Consider the following 27605-nt stretch of genomic DNA (forward strand, 5'->3'; position numbering starts at 1 on the left):
AGACTTTAAAGTTCTGATGCTGGCCTATAAAGCTCTGAATGGTTTAGGACCAAAATACATCAGTGACCTCCTGACCCAGTATGAACCTTCCAGATCCCTCAGGTCATCTGGATCCGGTCTTTTATCAGTTCCCAGAGTCAGAACCAGACACGGAGAAGCTGCATTCAGCTTTTATGCTCCTTATATCTGGAACAAACTCCCAGAAAGCCTCAGATCAGCTGAAACACTCAGTTTATTTAAATCCAGGTTGAAGACTCACCTGTTCTCAGCTGCATTTGAATAAAGCACCAAATCCACACTTTAAGCTTAAATTTCAAAACTTACATTTAACTACTGATTTTATCTACTGTTCTGATTTTATCTGTTTTGATTTTATATACTGTTGTTTGTTTGTTTGTTTGTTTGTTAATTAGTTAGTTAGTTTATTTGCTTGTTTTATTCAATTTTAAATCATGCTTTTTATTTGTTCTTGTTTCTAATGTCTCTGTAAAGCACTTTGAATCACCTTGTTGTTGAATTGTGCTATACAAATAAACTTGCCTTGCCTTATAAAGCTTTCCTGCTCACTGATTTGCAGCATCACCCACAGTGCAGTACAACTCAGAGGTATTCATTTGGCAGCAGTGGTTGTCGTCCCCCCCCCACCCTGTGAAAAAATGTTAAAAATTGCTCAATGTTAAGTTGCAAGCCTTATTATTGCCTAACCCGCTTCCCTGTTGGTTCACATAGACTTCACAGGAAAAGCCTTTTTTTATGAAGTAAAGCAGTGATGACAAGACTGGACCATCAATCTGGTTACTTTATCACTTTCACTGTAAGGAATATCAAGGCTGCTCTTCCCCTTGAAAATACTCTTATTCACACAGCACAGTCAAAATACAGTGAAGCAAAGGAAGACTGAACCTGAGTGAGTGTGTTAAAGTAAACGTGAGAAGTTAACCGACTGATCGACATGGTGACTGAGGTGTCGTGCATTTTAGGAGCAGCGGGGCAGCGAGTGTTGTAGTGCACAAGAGTGTCGGAGAGGAAGAGCAGATGCAGTGAAGATGAATGGAAGCTTACCTGCTCCGTGGCCAGCTTTTTGTTGGGCTGTCCGCTGATGAATGGCTGTAGCCTGCAACACAGACAGCAACATCATCACACTTAGCCTTCTTTATTTTCTTTAGCTCATTTGTTTTATTACTGTTTAACATAAGTCCTACTAATCATAGTGAGGCAGAGGAGCTAGCTTGTATTTGACACATTGCTAACATCAAACTCAAACATGAAACATTTTCTATGTATTCTAGGTTCTTTTGTGAATAAAATCGGGTTAATGATATTTGCGGTTTCACAGCATCCCAGCTTCTTTTGGAACTGGGTTGTAAACGTGCTTCTTAAGTGGAATCATTGACTCTATCTCCTTGGTGTTGTAACTAGATTATTTGATGTTATATGGCACCCCATAAACAGCAGCTTCCACAACAACCAAACCAACCAACACATCTGGACTTCGTTCACACAGTCTGTGTGTGCAACCAGCAATATTCATCAGTACTGGACAAACACTGTCCCTGTAGGTCTTTACCTTACAATATAAAGTGCCTTAAGGTGACTGTTGTTGCGATTTAGTGCTTTATAAATAAAACTGAAATGAACTGAACAGCACAGCAGTCCTACAGTGAAGCAAACACATTGCCTACAAAGGTTACAGACTAATGGGCTCCCCTTTGTTTTAACAGTGCTGAACAGCAAACACTGAAATGACATAAAATACTTAAAATTAACCTTGATTTTTAACAGCGGCTGGGCTTTATGACCTTGAAGTTGCACGACTGTAGAAAATGAGTTCCATTACTCAAACTGAAGCACAATCTGAAATGCCAGTGAGTCTACAAGAGGATTAAATGTGCGGATTTTATGAACCCCTAAAAGCCTGAAAGTAAGATATTCATTATTTTTCCAGACATTAGAAGATAATAAAATCTTCTATTCTGAGGCCAGTTCAGATTACATTTCACTGTTAACCTCAGCAGCGAGGACACCGCCTGCCTGCTTCTGCTCAGCTTCGTTTCTTTCTTCCACCGCATTCGTGTCCTCTCTCTTTGTCCCTGATTGGCTAACAGATTCACATACCCGTTTCTCTTCAGTAAGCTCATGTTAGCAAGGTGTTACCTAAACATACCCAGTATAGTAACATTTTCCCACAAGTACAAGCTAGTGGTAAAGGGATTCGGTGTTGTTGTTGTTGTTGACATTTTACAGTTTAAGCCAATGTGCTGGAGAGCATGTAAAAGCACACTGCTAGCATGACTAATAATAAAGGACCTCCTTTGTGCTCCACTAAATAATCAGGACTTTTACAGTCAATTTAAGCAGAACAGGAACAAGGGAAATCGAGCTATCACAGCAGCCTTCTGGGGATGAAATAATGGCTGATATAATCATTAATAAAAATTGTAATGACAATAGCTCCTGCTGATACCAGTTCCTGCTCATTGTTGCCATTTGGACAGATGGGACAGCAGAACATTGCTGTATGTCGGATGGCTCTTTGCAACCACTCTTACACAAAAAAAAAGCACATTTTATTTGTACTTGACGCTGATGCAGCATTTAACTCTTGACACAACACAGGTAGAGCATTGTATTATCTTAGTGCAGCTGGTCTCTGTTGGCTTCAGGGCGACTAGCTCACATTTCTAGGCAACTGCGATAAAAAAAAGGAAAAGAAAAAAAAATGGTGTGAATGAGAAATGAGCCCAAACTGTGAGTGACAGGCAGAGCGACTGTCTGTCTCTGTGAGTGCAATCTCTTCCTAGACAGTCGCGGAGATAATCAGCAATGAACGCACCACTGGCAGTAATTCCTAAGCAGCCGTCCCACCACCCCACTGGCTGGAATTAGCATTGTTCCCGAGGCTCCCCACCCCCATTTTCTGCCCACCCGGCCCGGCGCTGAGCTCTCCCTAGAGGCTTACAGTAAAGTGCTCAAATCTCACTGATAAGACGCAGAGCGCGAGTGAGCTTTTAATTAATCTGCTTTAACCGGGGGGAAAGGGGAGGAGGGGTAAAAGTGAATGTGGCATCTTCACCCCCCAACATCATCATTCCCCCCACCTCCTCCTTTCTCAAAGCTCATTATAAAATCCCAGCCAGGCCGGCGAAATGCTCCCCGCTGAGAGAACTATTTAGGGCCCCGTATATGTGCTAGACAAGACTGGCTCCCATGAGCCCTGACCTGGACACTGTGGAAAGAGGGAGGGACGGTGGAACCATGAGAGGAAGTGATGTCGTTAGGCAACAGGCAGTGGAAGGGGGCAAAAGGGTGAGAAGAAGAAGAAGGGATAGAGGGCAAAACAGCACGGGAGCGAATGAGGAAAAAGATTGGGTGAGGGCATGGGGAGGCATGGAGGGGGAACGCGGGGGAAGCCTGAAGAGAAGGAAGGTGCTTGGATTAAGAGAACAAAGGAAAACAATATTAAAGAATAAGATCAGCTAATAGCAGAAAGAGAAAAGCAGAAAGGAAGAAAAGAGCGCACAGAAATATCAGAATGGGAAGAAGAAGAAAAAACAGACTCAGGAGTGTTGACTGATTATTCCAAAGTAGTTCCTCCAGATAAACAGTCTTAATTAGCTAACCTTTGTTGTGTTGTGCTGCTAAGTGAAACCAAACACAAATTAGCTGAATCAGCTGCAACAGTTCTACATAATGGAGTTTAATTCTACGTAGCAGCCAGTCGTGGTGCATTCGTAGCTAGTGTGCCAGCTGTTTGAAGACGAGTGTGTCGTTCTTTTCAGCAGGTTTCTCAGTCGCTCATAATCACATTTGGAAGATATGCCGTGCATACTGATAGGAAAAAGAAAAAGGAGTGAAAGGTGTGAACATTTTACCTTTGGTAATAAATTTGTAAACTAAGACAATGACAAATGTTTCCCTGATTTAAAGCCATTGTGAGTGAGTGAATGAATAAGCCAGGGTGTTAACGGGGTAACACCCTGGGGATGTTTGTCAGTGTTTTGACACTTTACATAACACATGGAATACCTTTTCATGAGCTTGATATTTTTGTAAATAGGAAAAAAAATCTAATTTTAAATCGGTGCTCTGGCTGACATCAAACCACTTCCTGTAATTGCAACAGTTAGAGCGACTGATAGCGAGTGGGGTCAAAGGTTAGAGTCACAGGGCTATGAGAACACCAATGCTCCTCGAATGAACAGATAAAGACAATTTAACTGAGGTCAATGAAGGTTAAAAGAGTCGAGTAAGTGCTGTGGAAACAGCAGTTTTAACCTCTCCAGTGCTGATACCGCTCTCAGCTCTTCCACCACTTTGACTGAGACTAAAATATCTTGTCAGTGGTTGATAGACCACCATGAAATTTATAAAGAAAACCATGTTACCCCAAGAGGCTGTCAACTTGAAACATCTCCACAGCGTTAAGACTGATTGTCACAACATGTGCTGTCAAAAAACCCCAAAGACAACACAAAGACCAAAAGCAAGATTCCCCATCAGCTGTACTTAGACTTAGTGTTTGATAATCGCCAAATGATAGAACATCCAAATATTAAACTATGATCCCAGGAAAAAAAACAGATGTGACACTGCATCTCTGATGTAGTTTTGCATACAACTCATTTAAAATTAACACTCCAAAAACCAGAGGCTTTGATTTTGGAGCTGTAAAAATAAGTCAGTATGATAATAACTTGTGTGTTATGTAGAGTAAATATTATGTTATCAGAAATAAAAGTATGTATATTGTTCTTAATGTTTATATCAATGAAGAATCTGGATAAATATTAACTGATACGTTATGGAGAAGGAGTGGACTAAAAGTAAGTGGGCAGTTCTTTCCACTCATTTTAGACACGTAGGCTGTCTCAGGACAGGGTTAGTGAAATTGGAGTGTAGTTTTCTTTATTTTTTATAGCAGTTTTATCATTTTTCCCTAAATGACTTTGCATGCTACCTGCATAAGCAAAATAAATTTGTCCAGGTCACTTTTTTGAGTTATGACATTATTTATTTCAGCATTATGGCCTCACTTATTTCTTAAAATAGCTTATTTTAATGATCATGTATTTGTCTTTTTTAGGATATAATAAAACACATTTTGGAAATGATACCTCTGCCTGTATGTCTTTGGGTACATTTAAAAAGTAGTACTGTGCAATACTACAAGTTCTACTATTGATTTGTGCGACTGATAACAATACTTGCTAATGTAGGGGAGAGCAGTGTGTCATGACTTTGCAAATTCTGAACACATTTTAATAAAATACATTTATAATATAGTTTATAATCAGTGTTGGGCAAGTTACTTTGAAAAAGTAATTAGTTATAGTTACTAGTTACTTCTTCAAAAAAGTAACTGAGTTAATATTCTAAAAGTAATTAATTACTCAAAAAGTAACCATTGTGTTACTTTAAAAAAAGTTTAACCCTCTGGGGTCCAGGGTATAATTGGCAATTTTTAACTACTTTTGATGTTTCCTCTACATTTCACCTTTAAAAACTATTTACTTTGCCTTGTTTGGTATCATCCTTTTCAGCACAACCTCACGTGTCTGAATTTACAGTTATGTTTTCATTTTGACATACTGCATTAACACAATTTATCTAAAATCAGACAAAAAACATAAAATCAGAGTAGAAAAAGTTATATTTTTCACTGTAACAACCACTAAACATGTTTAATGAATCATATTTCATAACTTTAAATGCAAATATAAATTGTCAATTTTAAAGTCCTATGCACAAGTTTTGCAAAAAACAAACTTATTTGCATCCATTTACCTTTTACCTTGATTTTTTTAAATAACCATTTCAAACTATTTACAGAACAATCTGTTCTGCATTCAATAAGATGCCACACAAATTATTTGTGCCACTCCAAATATTTCTGTCCACTATAAAGGAGAACATCACAGCCTGATACCTGCAGGTCTGACAGCAGCAGGTGCATCACTCCTGTTTCTACCTGGAGACAGCAGTCGCCTCATTGTTCTGACACACAACATAAAACTATCCAAACTACACACTAACTACACAAGACAACATGAACTACACACTCCAAACACGCTAAACGTCACAAATCTCTCACATCTCAAAACTCTCTTTTTCTGCTGTCTCTCTCTTGCCTTCACTCCTAAAACTTCTGTTTTTGTTTGGGGGTTTTTTTGCTCATAAGCAGAGAGTGCTCGCTGCGCTGTCCTTAGACAGTAAACATGACGAAACTATTGAGGAAAAAACGGCGCGTATATATTGTTTATCATGACTCTGGTTTTACGTGGCCTATCAACACAATTTAAAAACTGGTAAATATCACCTTGTTGCTTTATCTTTAAGTGGTCATGTGATTGGCTTAACACGACTACTTTATTCTCCCTCAGTCAAACAGCAGCACTCATGTGATTGTTTTGCCCCCTTAGCTCCAGGTGTTGTGCTAGACAGTGATCGTGATTGCCGTCCACGGGAGCGCGCAGCTGCTTAAAGCTGTAGCGTCCAGATTACTTACAGCTACTTCCGTGCAACTGATATAAGATGAGGCTGAACACAGCTTCAACTGTCTGTTTATTGAAAAATAAATGGTTCGATTACTGGCTCCTCCAGTCTGCATGCCAAATATCCTTGGGCAAGATACTAACCCCAAATTGCCCTCCGATGCGTTCATCGGAGTGTGAATGTGTGTGAATGTTTATTAGTTGCACTTGTGTTTAGAAGTGCTTGTATGAGTGTGTGTGAATGGGTGAATGAGGCATGTTGTATAGAGCGCTTTGAGTACTCCGGGAGAGTAGAAAAGCGCTATATAAGAATCATTTACCATTAGTTGTAACGATAGGAATAGTAATTAGTTAGATTACTCGTTACTGAAAAAAGTAACGCCGTTATTCCCATCACTGTTCATCAGCTTTTCTTTTATTTTGAAACTTTTTTTTTAGACCTGGAACATAAACGTGTGTCTCTGAAGCACTGAGGGGCAACTTCTGTTGCTTAAATGTGAAATAAAGCTATAAATAAAATAGACGTGACAGTCAACACAAATGGTTCAGATTTTTCAGAATGCGTGTGTCACATATCCTTTTTATTTTAAGAAAACTAACTTTTAACACAATTCAGGGTTAAAAGTTACAACCACAGCATTGGTATCAATAGTATCAATATTCAGATTGATCCACCGATCTCTATCAAAAAGTAATCTATGTGGAGTGATGTGCTGGAGTGCATGTCAATGACCATGACATACACTTCATCTGACACTTTAAGCACTTGCTATTGTAACTATGCAGATAACTTCTATAACTTCTGTTGCATGTCATAATTTTTGGATTAGTAAGTTTGACGTAGTGACTGATTTTTTGTTGTTGTTGTCACAAACACTGATTATTCATGAACAGCTTTTAGTGAAAGTTTTGTCATGTATGTCGGGAGAAAATCGGACAAACTGGTCCTTTAAAAACCTTCAAATTTGCAACCGCACATGAGCTAAATAAAACTGTGCGGTTGAATTGAATCTGATTCTTCCTCTTGTACACTATTACAAATGTTTTCATTTCAAATTCATACAGAGAGTCTCAGGAGTGCCTTACACTGAGTCAGATTTCCTAATGAAACCCGTTGCTGCGAGTGTAAGATAAGATAAGATAGAACTTTATTAATCCCTCGGGTGGGTTCCTCTGGGAAATTCGATTTCCAAAAAAAGCACAGCAACGACCGAAGTTACAGTTACAGAATTGTTATATATATATATATATATATATATATATATATATATATATATATATATATATATATATATATATATATATATATATATATATATATATATATATATATATATATATATACATACATACATACATACATACATACACACACACACACACATATATATATAAATACAGAGACAAATATAAATAAAATATACAAAGGGGATAAATAGAATAAATAGGAATAAAAAATAAAAATACAAGTGAATTGCACATTTCAAGTATTGAGTCTATTGCACTGTTGACTATTTACAAAAAGTATTGCACAAGGTATTGCACAGTGAGGTGCAGAGGCACTACAGCTTAGTTGTTCCCCCCTCCTTTGTCCTCCTGTTTCCCCTCCCTCTCCCCTCCAGAGAGGAGTTAAACAGTCTGATGGCGTGTGGGACAAAGGAGTTTTTAAGTCTGTTAGTTCTTGTCTTGGGGAGAAGCAACCTGTCACTGAACAGACTCTTCTGGTTGTTAATGGTGTGTATAAAGTCAAAATACACACTCGCTCCATTACCACATTCGCTTCCCCCATGATTTCATTTCCTACAGCGGAGCCATTTTCATTTTGCAATAACTCTGCTCGTCATTAGAGCTTCTAATCATTCTGCAGTATGTCGTCTCTCTTCTCGTTTCCATTGTGCGCCGGCGTTCGCGGGACATTTGTTGTTGTTTTGCTCGTTAGCATCGAGGAGGGATGTTTCTACGAGCCTCTGCTTTTTAAATCGAGATGATTGCACCTGTTTGTTTTTTTGCGTTCGGATCAACTTCCATTTCTCCGCAAATGAACTGAGGCAAAACCAATATAAGGGAATAATTTCACTATTCGTACAATAATCCAATCAATAAGATAACAAAGAGGAAGGATGGAGGCGAGGAGGGGAGATAATCTGCAAACTGGGGGTTGAATAAAATTAGTTCTGCGATGAGCGCGGATGTAAATAAAAGATGATAATAATCTGAGCTTCCAACTCGATTTTCCAGCTGGGGACTAGATCCTTGGAGACGCGCGCACGCACGCACGCACGCACGCACGCACGCACGCACACACACACACACACACACACACACTCCTTCAGCTCTTCGGCACAATTAAATCAGGCATAATCACCCACACATATACACACACAAGAAACTGCAGTGCCCACTCATACTTTCCCAGACACACAAATACAGACGCACAATACAGCCTCACACACACTCCCCCACAAAGAGTGTGTGCCTGTGATTCGTGTCCATTCAGGCTGCAGTGCATTGTGGGCCGGTGTGCAGCTTGGCAAGAGGAGACACAGACTCAGCCAAAAGAACTGATTGTGTTTTCTTCTCTGGCCAGTCCATCCAGCACTAAACCCAATACACACACACACACACACACACACACACACACACACACACACAGTACCTGGTACTGCAGATTCAAAAGGGTGAAGGGTTATATAGATGGCTGTTTATATGCAAAGACACGAAGGAAGAAGCACAATACAATCCTGAAAATCTGCATACCGTCAAACACACAATCAGCCGCTGTAACACACAACTGCAGAATCTGTACTTCTGTACAAACAGCAGTGTGAAGTAACTCAGATATTTTCCATCAAATGTGACAAAATTGTATTTTTCCTGGAGGGCATACGAACACCAGGACCGGGTAACTGGTCTGATCTACCCTAAACTTAGGTTTAATACAGCACGTGTTTCTCTGTCTGCAAACACACTTAAGGGTCATTTACTTTGCTACAAGTTATGGATGTAACATGGTTAAACCGGACAATATGATCCACAGGAAGATACCACAGAACTATATGTTCAGAGGTCCAGTCGATACTTTCTAACTCTTCTAACGCTACTAACTCTTTCACCCATAAAACAGACATTTGACAACCTCTGCTGTGCCACTGATAATGAGTTTTGACACCTCAATATATCAACAAAGATTTGGTTTGACAAATAGAATAATTTTATGCGGGTTTTTCCAAGGGTAGCTGCTTAGGCAAAGACCACCCTCGCTAACATACCCTCGCTAACATCTGATGCACACCCAGTCACTGTCCCAATAGCAGGCCTGAAACATGAAAGAAACCGCTCAGTTCAGAAAAGAGTTTTAAGGGTCATTCTAGGCTTCAATCAGACATTCAGCTGAACTCTCTTCAGGCACAATAACGAGGAGTGCTGTAAAAGATGATCTCGCCCACAATGAGATCTGATCTCAACTTCAAGGAATCGGTCCAGGATTACAGAGGACAGTGAGGTAACCTTAGCTCTGTCCAAATATCAAACAGATCTGTAGCTCGTGAACATTACAGGCTCTAATTGAATAACCAAATCAAATCAAATCAAATCACTTTTATTGTCACATCACATGTGCAGGCACACTGGCACAGCACATGCGAGTGAAATTCTTGTGTGCGAGCTTCACAAGCAACAGAGATGTGCAAACACAACAACACAAACGAGCAAAATACAAGAATGGCCAACCTGAAACTAATAAATATATGTAACGAACCATCTTGTGTGCTATCCTTCGTTCCTGCTGGTGGTTCCTTCAATCGCTCGCCTCAAAGTTGGGATTAGTTTAACTTGGGCTGAATAACAGTTGATACTGCAGGTGATAAGATACCATGTTCTGATCCTTAAATCTACAGACAAACTGTAGGAAATTCTCCAAGTTTTCAAGAACACGCTTCCAAACTACCTCAAAATTCTCAGCCAACCACTGCTGATGAAAGGCAAAGTGGGCTCATTCCACAGTAATGAGATTTTTCTTAATAACTTCATGAAGTTAATCATATGTAGGACCTAGTAATGACATTACTTTCTTCATTTCACTTTTACAATCTGACACGCTGCTGCAGCTATGTTAGATGAAACAAAGTAAAAATGTGATTGCATTTGTAAAAACATCATCAGTAACTTGGTCTATGAAACTGAAAATACTGACTTTTCAGTCTTGGTATGGTTCAAACTCCCCAAAAACACTGGACCTTTCCCATTTTATTTCCCAACATTGCTCATCTTTAACAAATGGTTGCACATCATGTCATAATTAACTTGGGAAATTAAGTTGTGCGACTGCTTTCACAACTTTGAGCCTTCTGCAAGTGAGACCTTTGATACAAGTTTACTTTGGCTGGCTAAAGTAAAGACAAGACTATAAATGATGCAACAAAAAAAACAAACAGGCACATGAGGTCCGTACTGAAGTCTGTCATGTCAAATAACAAGCAAGGTTCAGAAGGAGCTCAACGCTTAACAGCAAGAAACAGATGAAGAACATCGTCACAGACTTTTTCGTTTGTATTGTGCATTGCAACAATGCTGCGTGGATGTTCCTGGTGAAATTAGCGCCTTCATTTTTGGGGGATTTCCATCAGTTTCTTAATGCACTTGTGAAAGCTGGTACACACACACACAGAAACATGCACACACAGGGCCGCATTTAATAACCCACTAACCCATCCGTGGCCATTTGATGAGAGCTGTGACATTTCTCCAGATGGATGGGATTTCTGGGTCAGTTAGCACCCAGCTGCTTACTGTGGCGCTGGGCTCTTCCTTTGCAGATATTCTGGGGGAGCATGACCAGTCTTGTGAACAGAGATTAGAGATTCAGCGAGACGGGTGGCTGTTAACGGCTGTGGGCTAAACGCACACACACATATTAATGAGAGTTGTGTGACAAGAAAGCCATGCAGCCCAGCTTTTGGTGGAGGAACAAGGAAGGAGTGCGAGTAATTTTGAGTTGGCCTTTTAATGAGAATGTATTTTGATTTTCAGGCTCATGATAAATAAGTTTAAGTTTGATATTTTAGTTTGGTTTTCTTTTAAAATTATTTGCACCACAAATGTTTAATTCACACATAAAAATTAATTAAATTTTTTTATGTCGATTTTAAATTTCAACAGAAATGTAGAAAAACGTGGAAAAGTTGTATGTAGTTTTTTAATTTCTTTATTTAACCAGATAAAGGATTAATAAAACCTCCTATATTATACCAACCTGACCACATAAACAATAGAGGTTAGACCTCAGCCAGAAACAGAAACATCTGCTCTTTTTATTGAAGTGCTCTTGAGCAATAGTTCTCCAGGCTCTTACACTCATTTTCAGTCAGTACTTAAACCTGACCATTTTCGTTTGTAAGGCCACTTAGCACTGACCTATGAATGATTCGAGCATAAATCAGAAGAAGATGGGCCTCCAGTGCTGAGAAGTGAAATTTGGGTATTTTATTAGCACAAATCACATCATCACAGTAAATGGACCCAGCTTGCTAACAAATTTTGACAGCTTCATCAAGTTGTTTCTTAGCAAAACAAACAGCAGACAATGAACTTCACCAATCATACAAACAAGCTGCATACGAATGCAGGTCATCGATTAGACTTCAGACTAAAACTATGAGTTAGAATATTAAAATATTACTACTTTTGTTAACAAAATGAACTTGGAGTGTACCGTGAGGTGTCACGGTGTTATGAAGCAGGGACACTGAGTGCGTGCTTCTTCAAAGGCTGCTAGTTTGACCAGAGGGAGGATCACAGTCTTCCACGCCACTAATCACACAAATGGGGAGGATCACAAGCTATTAACCCCCATCTACACAAACAGATCAGTCATAAGTCTGAAAGATCAAAGAGTTAACAGCAGCAACACACTCAAAGCCAGACCTTGTGGCGACAAAGTCACGCTCGTTTTCTAAAATAAACTCTAGATGATTTTTATCCCGTGCACACTTTGGTACTTAAATTACATGATTTGACATGATGCTTAAATTACATTTCTCTCCTCACAGTCATTTCTCACGTGACTGCCGACTCTCCTGTGTGACGGTGCAGCTCGAGCAGTGAAAATGCCCTTTCACCTCCAACAGAAGAGTTCTCACTCAGATCTAAAAGATTACAGTGCAAATAAAATAAAGTCAAATCTCCAAGCCAGAAAAGCCTCTGCATAGAAAACAGATTATACCCAACTCTGCTGCACAACGTGTCATTACGTCAGCTCGGAAGTCAACTACAGTCTGTTAGAAGAAAGAAAGTATAGTGAAAGAAAACAAACAAGTGAAAGGTAGCCGAACTAATTGCAGGCTTTGATGCATCCAACTTCACAGGACGTAATTAGGGGAAAGTTGTCTAAACACTTTTCTGTTCTCTTTGAACTACAGCACAGCGCAGCTCTTTATACCACAGAAATAATGCCATGAATGTCTTTGAAAGTAAACTAAACAAACAGAGGAACCTTGATGGGATGAAACTAACTAAACTTCATTCACAGGATAAAACAGTTGTTTTGTATCACTAATTGCCCAGTACGATTACAGCATACAATATTATTGTCACTGCTACATTTCTGTGATGCTACCAGAAATTATTTCCACTACTAATTAATTACCATTGAGCTCAAAGGTCCTATTAATAAACGGTTAACGAATGTGTATTTATGACGACGATTTGTGAGACTGGTAAACTTATGATACGTACGATGGTCTTTACTTTCTACACGGTGCATTTCAAGGTCCTGCACCCATCCGTCGGTAAACTGTACCTGGGCTTGTTGCAGTGACCTGAAGTTACTAAACTTCATGAGTGTATGCGCTCACTCCAAGAACCGTATGATTATAAATATGCATATAAATATGCTACGATGAGATGGCTGACTTCATCTAACTAGCAAATGTTTTCCAGGCTACGTTGGTGATGCAGTTTTTTTTTTAAATGATATTTTAAAAAAATATCATTTATTTATGTATGATATTTTTGTCATGCGATTTTAAAGCTGGTCCTACAACCGCATCCAAGAATAACATGCAGCTTATCTCAGAACTGTCGGTGAAAATTATTCTTGGAGCTAGGTTTAATTGAGCTGCATTTTAAAGAGGTGCAATTTCACAATTTGTGTATATTTTCTAAGTTCACTATTTTGTCATGTGTTGAGAAAAACACAGATTTTAAAATTACATGGTCTAATATTTACATTTAGCATATAACTGCAACATTATTTTTTCGTTTTTTTTAAAGACTCGAAAGGACTTGAAATTCAAAGTTTCAGACTTGTGACTTGACTCAGACTTTTACACCAGTGACTTGAGACTCGACTCTGACTTGCCTGACATTACTTGAGACTTGACTTGAGACTTGAGGATAAAGACTTGAGACTTACTTGAGACTTGCAAAACAATGACTTGGTCCCACCTCTGTATCCCCGGGGCAAAAATGTCTTGCTGGTCCCATCAATTATACCTGTCAGTTTCATCAATTCCCCGCACGCCCAGAAAGTACATGATCTGAAACGATTAAGTCTATCAATAGGTCAGCTGATCGATAAAAAAAAACTGTAAAGGTACAAGCTTCTCAAATGGGATTATGACAGTTTCCAAGGTTTCAGCGACATCATCGGGATTCTGATTTACAGTTTCACTACTGTTTACGTTTACTGCCGCCAATTTGGGGTTGTTAGCATGCTACTACTTTCAGAGTAGAAAATCTGAGTTGAGGGGGCACTTAATCTTGAACACACAATTAACACCAACCATGTAGGACAATCTTACCTTTTTTCTTCTACTAATACTAAGTCAGGAAGCAGTGGTCTTAATGTAAGCTGTTCTGGGCTCTACCTCAGGTTCTCCTGGGGTATTTGATGAAACGCCCAAAAAACTAAAAATAGCTCTGTGATTCTAATCTGTGCTCGTCATCCAGTCTTTAATCTACCCACCCATGCAGAGTAAATGAACTTCAATCACTTGTATCTGCAGACTCATTCTTTCAGTCACTACCCAGAGCTCGACGTGGTCAGACTGTATACTGCATTGTCTTTCAGGTCATTCACAGACTGGTCCTAGTGTCGAACCTCTGAGTGCAAATTATAAATCTCACAGCAAGACAACAACCAAACAGATCAAATCTTCAACTCAGTTCAGACTCCTTAATCTCGAGCATCACACGTGTCCAACAAGAAGGTGAGGGGATCATCAATTATCACTTCCCCCAATCTAACTGGTTCTCGGTGGTGGGCTGGCATAGCAACAGTGGTAACAGTAGCGTGGCTCTTCCCACAAGCATCTGTTAAGTGAAGCTGCTAAAAAGAAAGAGTGGTAAACATCTTTTCGGGAGGCATGGAAACAAAGTGACCCTTTGGGAAAGTCAAACGAGCTGCTGTTTTCAGAGCAGCCGCATCCACATAACCAGTGCTGCGGTCATTTTGATGAGATACTTTTTTTAGTTTTTGTCTTTTGACAGCGATGTGTCCATGTTCGTTAACTAATAAGCAAATTTTAGGGCTGGTCTGAAATCACCTCCTCCTCCCAATATCATAGACAATAAATATGTTACCCATTCATAAATATTTAATTTCATTAATGAAGTTCAAATAAAGTGCTCCAGTCCCTTTCTCCACCAGTGTGTCTGTGTTTAACCTTTTCTCAGAATTTTGGAGAAATAATTGAAAGAAAACAGCAAAGTTGTCCACGGAATCGACTGCTGCATCCTGCACAGACGGGGGATTTACTGACATTTCGTTCGGAAAAACTTTTCTGAATTAGTATGCAGAAATGCCTCAACTTTATCTGAAGGAAGTGAGCATTTAAAAGTTATAATCCCTCCCTGTGGAACCAGCTTCCCACCGTCAGCAGGAAATCATATCATCTCAGTATTCAAGGACATGCTCGAGACTTTGCTTCCCTTTCTATTTCAGACCTTCGTTTTCTCTACTTTACACGCCTGCGGTCTTTTATTCGTGGATTTTCAGTTTGGGTTCCACCTGGTGCTCTCAGACACGATCGCAGGTGTGTTTAGCTCGTTTTGTTTGGTCCTTCCACTAAAGTTCAGCACTTCAGTCCTGTTTCTTAGGAATAACCTTTTGTTAACATGGCGAAGGTGTAAATGATTTCCTCCAATAGCAGTTGACCTTCTCTTATTTGCTATCGCTCAGGTTACCTCTTTACCTCGATCGCAGGGCACCTGAGACTTTTCACAGCAGTGAATGTAAAGAAAAAAAATGTTTGATTGCAACTGAAGTTCGTGTCAAGTTGCTGAACTACATTACAGATAAAATGTTGTACTTTATACTAAACAGGCAGCTTTAGATATAGGTTACTTTACCGCAAGAATATTAACATATAAAGTAGCAAAAAAAGGACTTAAGTAGAAGTCAAGACAAAATTATTAGTAACATGGGTTTGAAGCCACGTTCAAGCAAAGTTCCATCATTTTAAATGTGAGACTTTGGTGTTTGCTTTCGGCTTATGTGAATAATTAGTTTGTAAAATTTTAAATAATTAAAGATTGACTGTCAGAGGGGGTGAAAAAGAGAAGAAGAGATCTTGGTAGATGCAATTTTTCAGCAGATGAGAACGTTTCAGGATTTTGTAAATATTTCCGCTAAATTTCACGTCAATTACGTACGTCAATATCTAACATCATCTAACTTCATGATTTAATTTTCAACTTTATTACATTATGTGGCACTTCAGGCAGTGTGCAAATCTGTGTGCAGCACAAGATATTTTAAATTCTACCGGCGGCAGAGTTTTGATTGGACGAATCAATGCTGCGATTGTGTGATGTTCAATTGCAGTTTGTTAACCCGAATGTGTGAAGTACTTGGAAACCATGCTGCTACTTCAGGGTCACAGCTAATGATAACCTTCACTACTTTTCTCTATTAGCTTATTGATTACCTTACTAAGCTGTAAGATCCCAATGGCAGCGAGGATGACACTGTTTAAATGTCTAATTTTTAAAAAAAAATAGAATAGAACAGAATAGCCATTTATTGTCATTGTACATGCACAATGACAATAAAGTCAATACTGTATCACGGTTTTTGTTTTTTAGGTTTGGCAGTTTAATTCTCTGGAAAATGTTCTTTATGCCAGAATGAGTAAATGTGGGGAAAATAGCTAAATGATGAATAAATGTAATAAAAGAGAAAGTTGCTGTTTTACTTTCCTCACACATCAAAAACAGAAAAAATACTTTGGTGATGACAGCGTGTAAATTTTAAATCACATGTGTTCCCAGAGGAGCTATTTACATTTTGGAGGTATGAGGTTTCTGTGTGACAGCGGCTATTAATCTGAGCTCACTGCACTCGCTTGTGGGGGTCAGAGGTCAAACGGCCATCAATAAGAGTTGGTGGCTGCGTGTGGCGATAGACTTTTCGGCAGCTCTCCTTTGCCATGGCGACCCTTTACAGCAGCGGGGAGTGGCTCCTGACACCTAGTCAGGCTTTACCGTGACAGACAGCGTGCACTTATAAATCACTCTGCCCCCCCGAGGATCACAGCGAGGCCATACGCAACGCTCTCATGGACAACCATCCGTATCCCAAAAACACAATACACAGCATATAACTGCAGCCACTGACACCTACTGTCCAAAGATCAATCGAAGACTCCATTAAAACACTCTGCAGTAGTGTAGGAATATCTGCTATAATTTGAATTATAACGCTCACAGTTTTCAGCTAATTTCCTGAGAGCAGCTCTTAAAATTCCCTTAAAATGAGTTCACATTAAGCTGAAAATTACAAAGACATTTAACGGACAAAGTCGCCATAGTTTGGCACTTATAACATTTTGATTATGAAGCACCTGTCACTGCTGAAACTAGATTCATAAAGTACTGAAACTCACTGCTTGCTAATCTGTAAATATCTGCGTAATAATGCTTGATCACAAGTTTTGGTTGAATTGCACTTCAAATGCTGAGTTTTATTTTATTGGTTCAACTGACATGATGATCAACATATGAATGTAACAAAACCTTCGGTGACTTGGATACATTTGTATCCATTTTCTACATAATTAGAAAATATTTGTATCTACAAAAAAATATATGAAATCAAACAAGCCTAAGAAGTATGCAGTGAAGCATCCTGGTCTTTTCTTTTAAACCATTACAGTTTACATTTTTTGCAGAAATGTGTTCCACCAGAAATTCCCAGATCAACCGGCCAGAGTCTGCAACTGGCTGATTTCCAGAGTTGTCGGTCCGGACGGGTGACCAGAGAGTCAGAATTACATGTGTGATCACAATCACAAGAACAAAGAAGACAAAACAAGATGAATTAACCTTCCACTGTGCTCACATACAACACCAACAGTCGTGTGAAAAGGTTTCCACCGATCTCTGAACTCTGAAAAACTAAGTAGATGATTGAACAGTGTGTACAATCCCCTTTACCTGCAGTAACTTCAATAACTGTTTTCTTTAGAACTTTATTAGTCTGCCACACTGCTTCATCTTATAGAGGTTTCTGGATATCTGTTTATGCACAGTTCTCTTAAGGCCCCATTTCATTCAGGTTGAGGTCTGGACACTTCAACACCTTGATTCTTTCTTTTCAGCCAGTCTGTTGTACATTTGTTGATGTGCTTGGGATCTTTGTCCTGTTGCATGAAGCAATCTAAGCCAAGCTTTGCCTCTCGGAAGACAGTGGCATCGTGTGCACTACTGTACAAACACAACAAGCAACAACCCTCAAGCAACAACAAGCACAGGCTCAGAATAAAATGAGAGTAGGGCGCATGCTGACCCCAGTCAAGCAGCCAGGATTGATTTTTCAACAGGAAACAAAAGCAGAGATGAGCAGTCAGGTTTGTACCTGTGTCTACAGGAGACTCTGGCTAGAACTGTTTATTTTAGCTGGCTGTCCAACTTTATATGGAACTGTAATTTAAGGTTTTCTAATCTTTACTGGTAATTATGTGAAAAAATATTAAAAAATTTCTATAAGTAGTAAGTGATATTGTGCAGTTTTTTTAAAGTAACAGGTAATGTAGGACACTTTTAAAGAACAATGCTGCAAAAACCTAACTAATGCCTCCAGCTTTATGTAGAGTTCAGGAGTGGATGCATGCATGGATGGAGATGCTAATGCCATACAGGACAATTCCTGTATGGCATTAGCGTCTCCATCCATGCCAATAAATGACTACAATAACTGTCATTTATATAGGATATGCCTATAACCTGTTTGTAGGGTGACTTTCTAACATATGTTCAGAGACTTCACATGACACATTCTGGGCTTTGTCCTGATAATTCTTCCCTTACAAGGGAATAAGGGAATGAATAGTTCATTTAAACAAACTATAAATATTTTTGTAACAATTACAAGACTAACAGTGGAACCCAGGAAAAAAGTGCAAATTCATTTTCTCAAAAACCAATTCACTCGATTACAGCGAGACGAGTTTTCAGTGTACCATCTGTCTCTGGAAAAAAGCAAAAATCTTCCACTGTAGGCGAGAAGCTCATTTCTTCAAAAGGAACCTCGTGTACTGAACATCCTCTTCTTGTGCTGAATCACATCTCCTCCTCCTCCTGTATTTGTTCTAATCTGCTCTTCAAGTGAGTCTGTAAATCCTCCCTGCCTCCTCAACACCTCTTTTTTCTTCCTAATAACTCATCATAATAAAAACAGGTAAATCTAGTTTTACATAATCATTGTTATACCGCTGCAGCTTGTCCTTTTAACCCCTAAATTATCCCATTTGAACAATATAAAGAGCAAGAAACAACCGCCTCATCTCGTGTCTTCGGCCTGGCTTTTTCCTTTGCTTCGTCACATCCGCTCAACATGCTTCCTACTCGGCTCTTCTCCTCTTTAAACCATCTTCAAACCCATGGACCTAAAACATGCCACCATCAACATAGTCGCACCAGACCACTGCTGTATGACCCGTGAAGCTGCTGTGATGTTATCATCTGAACATAAGTAGTTTTTTCACACATTAACCGCTCACGGAGTAGCAATATTACACATGGATACTTTTTTGTATCAGGTATTCATGCTTCTGTTAGCTGTGCTACCAACCTGCAAAGGGAAATATGGGCCTGCTAGAGCTCCGCTGTGCTCACCAGCTTGCCTCTACCTGCATGTGTCTGCTGCGTCTTGCTGAGCTTGCCTCAGCCACAAGGCTTTTTTTTTTTTTAAGAGCTTTTCAACTGAAAACAGCTGCTCATTGCTGCCGCACAAAGAAATAATGAGCTGAAACTCACTGTAATGCTCGACAAGCTGCAGATTAAGATAGCTTCCTGCCTCTGAAGCACCAGCGCACTGTTTTCACATTGTCATTTAAGGGACAGATGTCCGCAGATCAATATGCATGCCCATCCACGGTCCAGTTCCCTTTTCAGTTTTAGACTGAAAACGTCTAACATAATTTATGGTATTTTTTTTTTTTCTTAAAGCTGCGTCTTCTGCTTTGATATATTCTCCATTATGTGACCGATTGTTTCTCCAAATCTACACCAATAGAAGTGAAGAGTGCTAAGTTAACATTAACGCTAAAAACACGATAAATCCATATGGAAAGTGGACACTTAACTGACTCACTCCTTGCTCCATTTTGTTCTAAGCTTTGCTTTAATGCTTCTTTAAAGAACCTAAATGCATTGTCGTTAAGCAGAAGCATAACACATTACACCATCGTGATGTAAACTGAGAAGGAGGAGGTCAAGCTACATCATCAACAAGCGGTTTGGGGGTATTTCAATTTGTATTTTTCCTGTAAGCTCTTGAAAAGGTCAGCTTCTTCTCTCTGTGCTCTTTTCAAATAAGAGGTCACAGCTCTCCTGTTTGTCTTTGTAAACTGCAAACCGGCAACACTGCTCGTTTCTTTCTACCTGCTTCAACCTTAATCGGTCAAGGTCTCAACTGCTGCTTTGCCTCTGACACCACTTCACTTAAACGTCTAGTCTGTTTATCCATTTATCAACTTCTGCTGCTTCACTGGGATCATATGTGCTCACGGGACACTTCATTAGGTACACCCTGCAGTGACCACTCCTGCAGCTAAGAACAGGAAACTGAGTCTATACTTAGCACGGGACCAAAACTGGACAATAGGAAAACGTTTCCTGGTCAGACAAGTGTAAACAACATGAAAGCATGGATCCATCCTGCCTTATATCAAATGTTGAGGCTGCTGGTGTCAATGGTGTGTGTGATATTTTTTGGCACACTTACCAACTGAGCATTAGTTAGATGCCTTAATGCACCGTAATTCTTTAAGGTAACTCAATGCTATGAAGAATTGAGTCGTTCTAAAGGGAAAAGACTTCACATGTTTCGTGTTCAGAGATGCTCAAATGCTCAGATCAATGCTGGCTCTTCTATACAAGGTCAAACTAGCAGCTTCTCCTTCACCCTTTCTCTCTTTTTCCTCAAATGTATTCTGCAGTTTCATACAGACGTTCAAAATACAGCACGGCACAAACCCTTATGTTGCATATCTCGCCCTCCCTTCACCCTCCTCTGTCTCACTTTCTATCCCTTGACTAGCTTTCTCCCTCTTGTCTCACCCTCCTCCCCTCCCTCGCTCATCCACTCTGCAGCGACTCTCTGTTAGGCTATCACTCTCTGCCGGGCTTAGCGGCTCGTTTCTAATCAGCTTACTGCCAATGAGACTAAGCTTGAACTGAAAAGGCGATTGAGGGAGGCCGTTTAGCCACTGGCTGACAACTGGCAATAGCTGGAGGGGATGGTGTCAATAAAACTTAGCAAGTAAAAGTAATAAAATATTAAACAGAAAATAATAAATTACATTGGGTTTTAAGACAGTGAGGACCAAGTTGTGAGTGAAGATAAAGAGGGACAAAAGAAAAAGTACTTCAGTGTTAAAGTGTCCCTTCACCCTGCGCCGAGGGGGACAAGTCTTCAGTTGCTAAGCTGTGCTGTGGCCCCGTGAGGCCATGAACTACCACAATAGCATCAACTCTTATAGTGTCAACATTTTCGGTTGCTGGCTGAGCTGTTTTTTCTTTATTCTGTGGCTAAGCTGTGGATAAAAACTGGGATGTTTTCCAAATGGCCCAGTTTTAGAGCTCCCCTCAAAATTCCAGCCCTGGCTGTCCCATTAGTTACAGTGCAAGCCACGCTGGAGAACAAAGGTTTGGCCGTTGAAAGCTGTTTGGATGGAAGAGGCTGTGCAGGGAAAGCTGCTGTCGCCGCTGTGAGTAGAGCCGGATGTCCAGAATCAAAGGGATGCTCTCATTTCTTCGTGCTTCATTGAGAAATGGGTTCGTCTGCGCAGGGTGGGGAGGGGGTGCAAGGGATTAAATATCTTAACATCTCTCTGCATGAGTGTGGAAGCTAAAGACCTCAGCGTAAATGTATGTGGAATGAGCTTAATTTATCATGCAGCCAGCAGTAAACCCTTTCCACAGGCCTGTTAGCCCCTGGGATGTACTTTCATGTGTGGAATAGCACGTCATGGCATCACTAGCCTGATTATGAGGCAAACTACAATGAGTAATAGAGGGCTCATGATCAGTTTACACTTTTATCTCATCGAGCCATAACATTATGTACAACAACTGCACAGATATAAACGTCCCATTTGGCTGGAGTGACATTTTCTTCCTTAAATTTAGAAGCTGAGCTAAAGCAATTAGTGCATAATCAACGAAACAATATACAGCTCATCTTTTAACTTTTAAGCTTCACAAATAAACCGTTCTGCTGTTTTTTCTTCTGATTGAACATAACACATTTGAATCATATTGATATTTATGTGTGTAATTCCTGATCGCTCTATGATTTGGTATTTCTATTAGCCGATTAGCAATAAATATAGTAGTTTTTCTTCATCGCTGGAAAAAGAAAACGACATTAAGCCATGAACAGAATGATTGAAAAGTGGTGAAATCGGCTTATTTCACATGCATCAGATGGAAAGCAACATGGTCCTTATTTTGGAGTTATCTGTGTGCAAACCTGTGAAATTCAAATCCAATATTATTTTTTCTTTAAGCTCAACTTTTGCTCTCCATCAGTTACTGAGTATCTGCCTCCTAGGCTGCAGCTATAGTTTGATTATAATTAGATAGGGGTTGCTAACTACTAGCAGCCTCAACAGTAATTTTATGCAACAATACAAAACCGGGCATCAATATCCGAATCTTAAAAGTATAGCTGGCTGTCTTTGTTCATGTAATCCCTCCCCGGTGTTATGCTAAATGCTGATCAATGTTTATTTATTTTCAAATTTGAATGAACCTCATTTTATAGTGTATTTGGAAAGTTTGCCGCACATTAGTTTTTCACATTTTCTGTTTTAGCTTCAACTTGAACTTTTCTGAGATTTTTGCAACTAAAAGAAAAAACCATAAGTAAGAAATCAGGTCTACAATGCACCGTCAACAGAAGCAGCAGCAACACGTTTTCTTGGGAATGACCTCAAAGCCTGGCACACTTGTCTTCTGACAGCTTCCTCATTCTTCAGAATAAATTAAACTCCACTGGTTAGATGAGGGAACATTAGTACAGGTCTCTTTAAAGGTGCTAGAAAGCCTTCAGGTCCTGAAACCACTCTTTTTTTTTTTAGTTGTGTGCTTCAGGTTTTCACCTAGAACTGCTCTATATTTTCTTCATCCACCTGTCCCTCTATGCTAACTAGTCTTCATGTCACAGTCAGAAAAACATCTGCACAGCATGATTCTACCACCACCGTGTTTGACTGCAGGGATGGTATTAATGAGGTGATTCTCAGTGCCTAGTTTCCTCTGTACATGTTTTTGGAAATAGTGGGCAGACAGTTCGATTTTTGTCTCCTCAGACCAAAAAAAAAGTCTCGCATCCCGTGGTCTGAAAGCCTTTTGGATGCCTTTTGGTTAACTCCAAGCAGTCATATGCCTTTTAAACAAGGAAAGCTCTTCACCACTCCATAACGGTGTGACTGGTGGAGTGCTCCAACCACGGCTGTCCTTTAAAGGTCTCAACTCCAGAAAGAAACACTGGATCTAATTTACAGTGCCCACTGGGTTTATGGTTACTAGTCTGACAACCAGGGAAACCAGATCTAGGAAAACAGTTGCTCCATTTTAGGATTATGCTGGCTGCTGTTAGAGACTTTCAACACTGTGGAGATGTTCTTTTATCCCCAGATCTCACCTTGACACAGTCCTGTCTTATAGCTCTCCTCTTCATGGGCTTTTCACCGAGATATAGCTGTGAGACCTCATGGAGGCAGGTATGTGACTTTCCTAATTACATCGACTGGATTTAATTAGAGAACAGGTGCACTCTAATCAAGAAGCAGAAGTAGCTCAAGGACCACTGATATAATAAAGATGCCCTGAGTTTAATTATTTAAACAGGGTCAACTACTTCGCCCAACGGTATACTCCCCTATTCTGTTTTGAAGTCAACAACATGCTTTTTCTTTGTCACTGAAAAGTAATGTGTGTAGGTCAATGAGGAAAAAGCCAAATCGATTCAAAGATGAGTCTGAAGCACACCAAATGTGGAAAACCTAAAAGGCTGTGAAAGAACAACACTATAAATCTACCAACTGATGCCCTTAAATTTTTGAAAAGCCTCAAATTTTGCGTAAACAACCTTTTAATCTCATCGGCAGTACGTGCCACCCACATGACATGGCTTCTGGAGAGTCCCTGCGTGTACATGTGGTAGTAGTGGGGGATGTTGGGCGGACGGGGGTCTGCAAACCTCCACCAGCACCCAATAGTAATTGGTTACAGTTTGCAGGGGGGAGAGCAGGGAGATCAAATGCTTCCAGGGAGGTGCTGCAAACCACAGACAAATTATACACCCTCCCCTAACGCAGCTGGTCACTTAAGTAGGAAAACATCCTCTTCGATCGGGTGTGCTCTGCAGGAAACTATGGAAACTTTACAAATGGTAAAGTTCAGCCCGCTCTTTTCCTCTTCTCTGCGGGAGAAGATTTAACTGGAGCTGCTCCTCCTTTGTCAGCGTTTCCTGTTTCTGTTCAGTTCTTTAAATGTACTCTAGATTTTCTCACGACACCTGCTCCAGCAAGTCTCAAACCCAAAATTGGAAAGCATTTCCTTCCCCCTTGGCTGTTTCTGTCCCTCGCAGAAGCGGTGGCAGCGGCAACATCTGGCCAGAAACCTGCTGAGATTTCTAGTTTTTCTCAAGCACTGGCTAAGTCTGTGGGTCAGATTTACATTTCTGGAAAACCAACACAGACCAAAATGGTTGTCCTGGCTGCCCTCTGTGTGAGGGGGAAAAAATGCAGTGAGGAATTTATTTTCCCCCGTCTCTTTCTTTTCTTTTTCCCAAAAAAAACTTTGGAATCAGACAAGCTCTCTAAAAAGAGAAGAGAGGGAAAAAAACAACTTTGAATGCGGAAAGAACAGATGAAGGAGCAAAGAAGTGTAAAGAGCGACAGAAGAGGGAAAAAAATATCACTGGAGGGCAATTATCTTGGCTATTTCTGGAAGACTGCTTTTCCATCCTCCAGTCGGGATGGAGGGAACAGGGAGGGTCTGTTTGGCAGCTGGCTGAAAGAGGTGGAGGGCGAAGATACAGAAGGAGGGAAGGGGAGGGAAGAGAAAGAAGGAGAAGTGAAAGAGTGCATGGTACATTTAAACCTAAAGACTGTCCAGTACACTGAGTACAGCAGGGGCCTGCTGTCCCTGAAGGGCTGAGTTAGTAGGAACACAAAGCAAGAGAAAACAAGTGGGTGGGAGTGAAGAGGGAGGAGTAAGGGGGGGGGGGAAATGGGGTGACGCAAAGACAAAGACAAGATAACAGCAGGCAAGAAGCCAAGAGAGAGAGAAAAAGAGAAATCAGGCCCAACACCGCAGAGACAAGAAGTCTGTGGTGGTCATGTGAGCATCTGAATTAGTTTGTAGGCAATCGTTTGAGTAAAATAAAACCGGCACAGGATACTTCAGACTAATGTGAATTTCTGATATCTTGAGTTCACAAAGCTGCTCTGCCAGAAAAAGCTGCTCAAATTTCTGCTTCTCGAGGTCTGAAATATAAACGGTCCTATGGATTAAGTCACTCCAGCAGAGGCGAGCCAAAAGTGTTGCGGTCAAACCTTTCCAATGATTATGATTTTATGGGAAGAAGAAAAACAAAGACTGTCTTGAGCTGCATCTTTTCTGTATGTTAGGTGTAAATGCGCCGAGGTGGACCCCCAACACATTACAATATAAACCCATCAGCCATAACATTGTGAGCACTGACAGGTAAAGCAAATAACACTGATTATCTCTTCAACATGGCATCTGTTAGTGTGTCGGGGAGCATGTGAACATTTTATCCTCAAAGTTGATGTGTTGGAAGCAGGAAAATGGGCAAGAGTACGGTGTGATGGCTAGACGAGTGGATCACACCCAAACTGCATCTCTTGTGGGTTGTTCCCGTTCTGCAGTGGTCAGCATGATCAAAAGTGGTCCAAGGAAGGCACAGTGATGAACCAGACAGAAAGTTGTCATTGCAGTTTGATGCTACATAACCACAGACCAGCCAGGGTGTCTTTGATGACCCCTGTCCACAGCTGAAAGCGCCAGAAGATGGCCTAGTGTAATGAATCATGTTTTTTTATTTAGATCATGTTGATGACCAGGTGTGTCAATCACCCGGGGAACACCTGGGACCAGGATGCACTATAGGAAGGCAAGCCGGCATGCTTTGGGCAATGTTCTGCTGAAAAACCTTGGGTCCTGTCATCCATGTGAATCTTACTTTCACACATCCCACCTGTTTAAGCATTGCTCCTTTGATGGAAACAGTATTCCCTGATGGCCGTGGTCTCTTTCTGCAAGATAATGCGTCCTGCCACAAAGCAAAATGGTTCAGGAATGGTTTATGGAGCACAACAACGAGTTTGAGGAGTTTATTTGCTGTCCAAAATTCCCCAGATCTCAATCCAATCATGCATCTGTGGGATGTGCTGAACAAACGGTCCAATCTCAACTTACAGGACTTAAAGGATCTGTTGTTAACATCTTGGCATCAGATACCACAGCACACCTTCAGGGGACCAGTGGACTCCAATATGTCAGAACGGGACCCACCCAAAATGAGGCAGGTGGTCATAAAGTTATGCCTGATCGGTGTATGTGTCCTTTGAAATGCCGAACCAGAATTCTTCAGGCCTCTAAAGTTTAGAATAAGTAGTTTACAGGAAAACACAGTCTGTCAGACTGAGCACCAACAGATAATAATACAAGCATGACAGAAAAACCCCATCAGTTCATTTGACCACAAAAAATAAACTAAATAAATCGAGAAAGATGTCAACAGAGCCTCAAACCTACAACTTTGTTTACTCAAAGTGGCCTCATTAGACTCTGTCATTGCCCCACTTCCACGTCTTGTTTTCATGTCGAACCATCCAGCTTGTCTGAGTGCAGTGAGGCAAATTTACACATTTTGTAAAGTGCAAACACTTCTGATCAAGAGCGAAGATGAAAGGATAAAAACAAAAAAAAAAAAAGAGCTGAAAGAAAGACAAAGAACTCGTTAGCGAGTTGTGAGAGCCCAAAGCTAGAGAAGACCTGATGGTGTAGAGTGATTCGACAGGCCTGTAACTGCTGCTGAGGGCTTTTAACTGCTAGCAATTCAAAAAGTAGGTGAGAGAACAGAGTGCAGGAGGAAGAAGGAGAAGCAGGTCGAGAGAGGAGAGAAAATGGATAAAAAGGGGGATGAAGTAGACAAAGTTGGAGAGGCAGAATAAAATGGGGAAGAAAGTAAGAGGAAATGGATGGGAAAGAACCAGAGAGCAATAAGGAGATGCTGAATGGAGCAGGTGAAGGAGGAGGGAAACGAGAAGGAAGGTAGAATGGAAAAAGAGGGAGGAAAGAAAGTGAGAGGTAGCTAGTAAAAGCCTTTTCTTAGAGTAGATGTGATGATGGCAACATGGTGAAGAAAATGGGTCCTTTTTGGGAGACAGAATCAGTGAAACTTTAAGCTAGAGACAGAGCTGAAGAGTCCTGAAGCTTACAGAGATAAAATACTTCTATCAGCGTACACAAATTTTATTCCGTCTCAGCAACAATTAAGACTGATTAACGTCCTGATTGTGGCATGTTGTGTACATAAGACATGAGCATATTTAACCAATCGTCATTATTCAGCAC

At 40.3% G+C, this 27605-nt stretch overlaps 1 protein-coding gene across 1 annotated transcript in view; it reads right to left on the reverse strand.

The window, feature by feature from the left end:
- Positions 1-27605, reverse strand: part of brf1a (BRF1 general transcription factor IIIB subunit a) — a 133567-nt gene that overhangs the window by 16564 nt on the left and 89398 nt on the right. The window contains exon 17 of the mRNA XM_085342855.1: positions 1063-1114. Coding sequence (XP_085198981.1) covers positions 1063-1114 — 52 coding nt within the window. The remainder of the gene's footprint in view (positions 1-1062; positions 1115-27605) is intronic.

Source organism: Diplotaxodon limnothrissa, linkage group LG19 (assembly GCF_057381915.1).
Source record: "Diplotaxodon limnothrissa isolate DT_005_m linkage group LG19, D_limnothrissa_male_GT1.1, whole genome shotgun sequence".
Lineage (NCBI taxonomy): Eukaryota > Metazoa > Chordata > Actinopteri > Cichliformes > Cichlidae > Diplotaxodon > Diplotaxodon limnothrissa.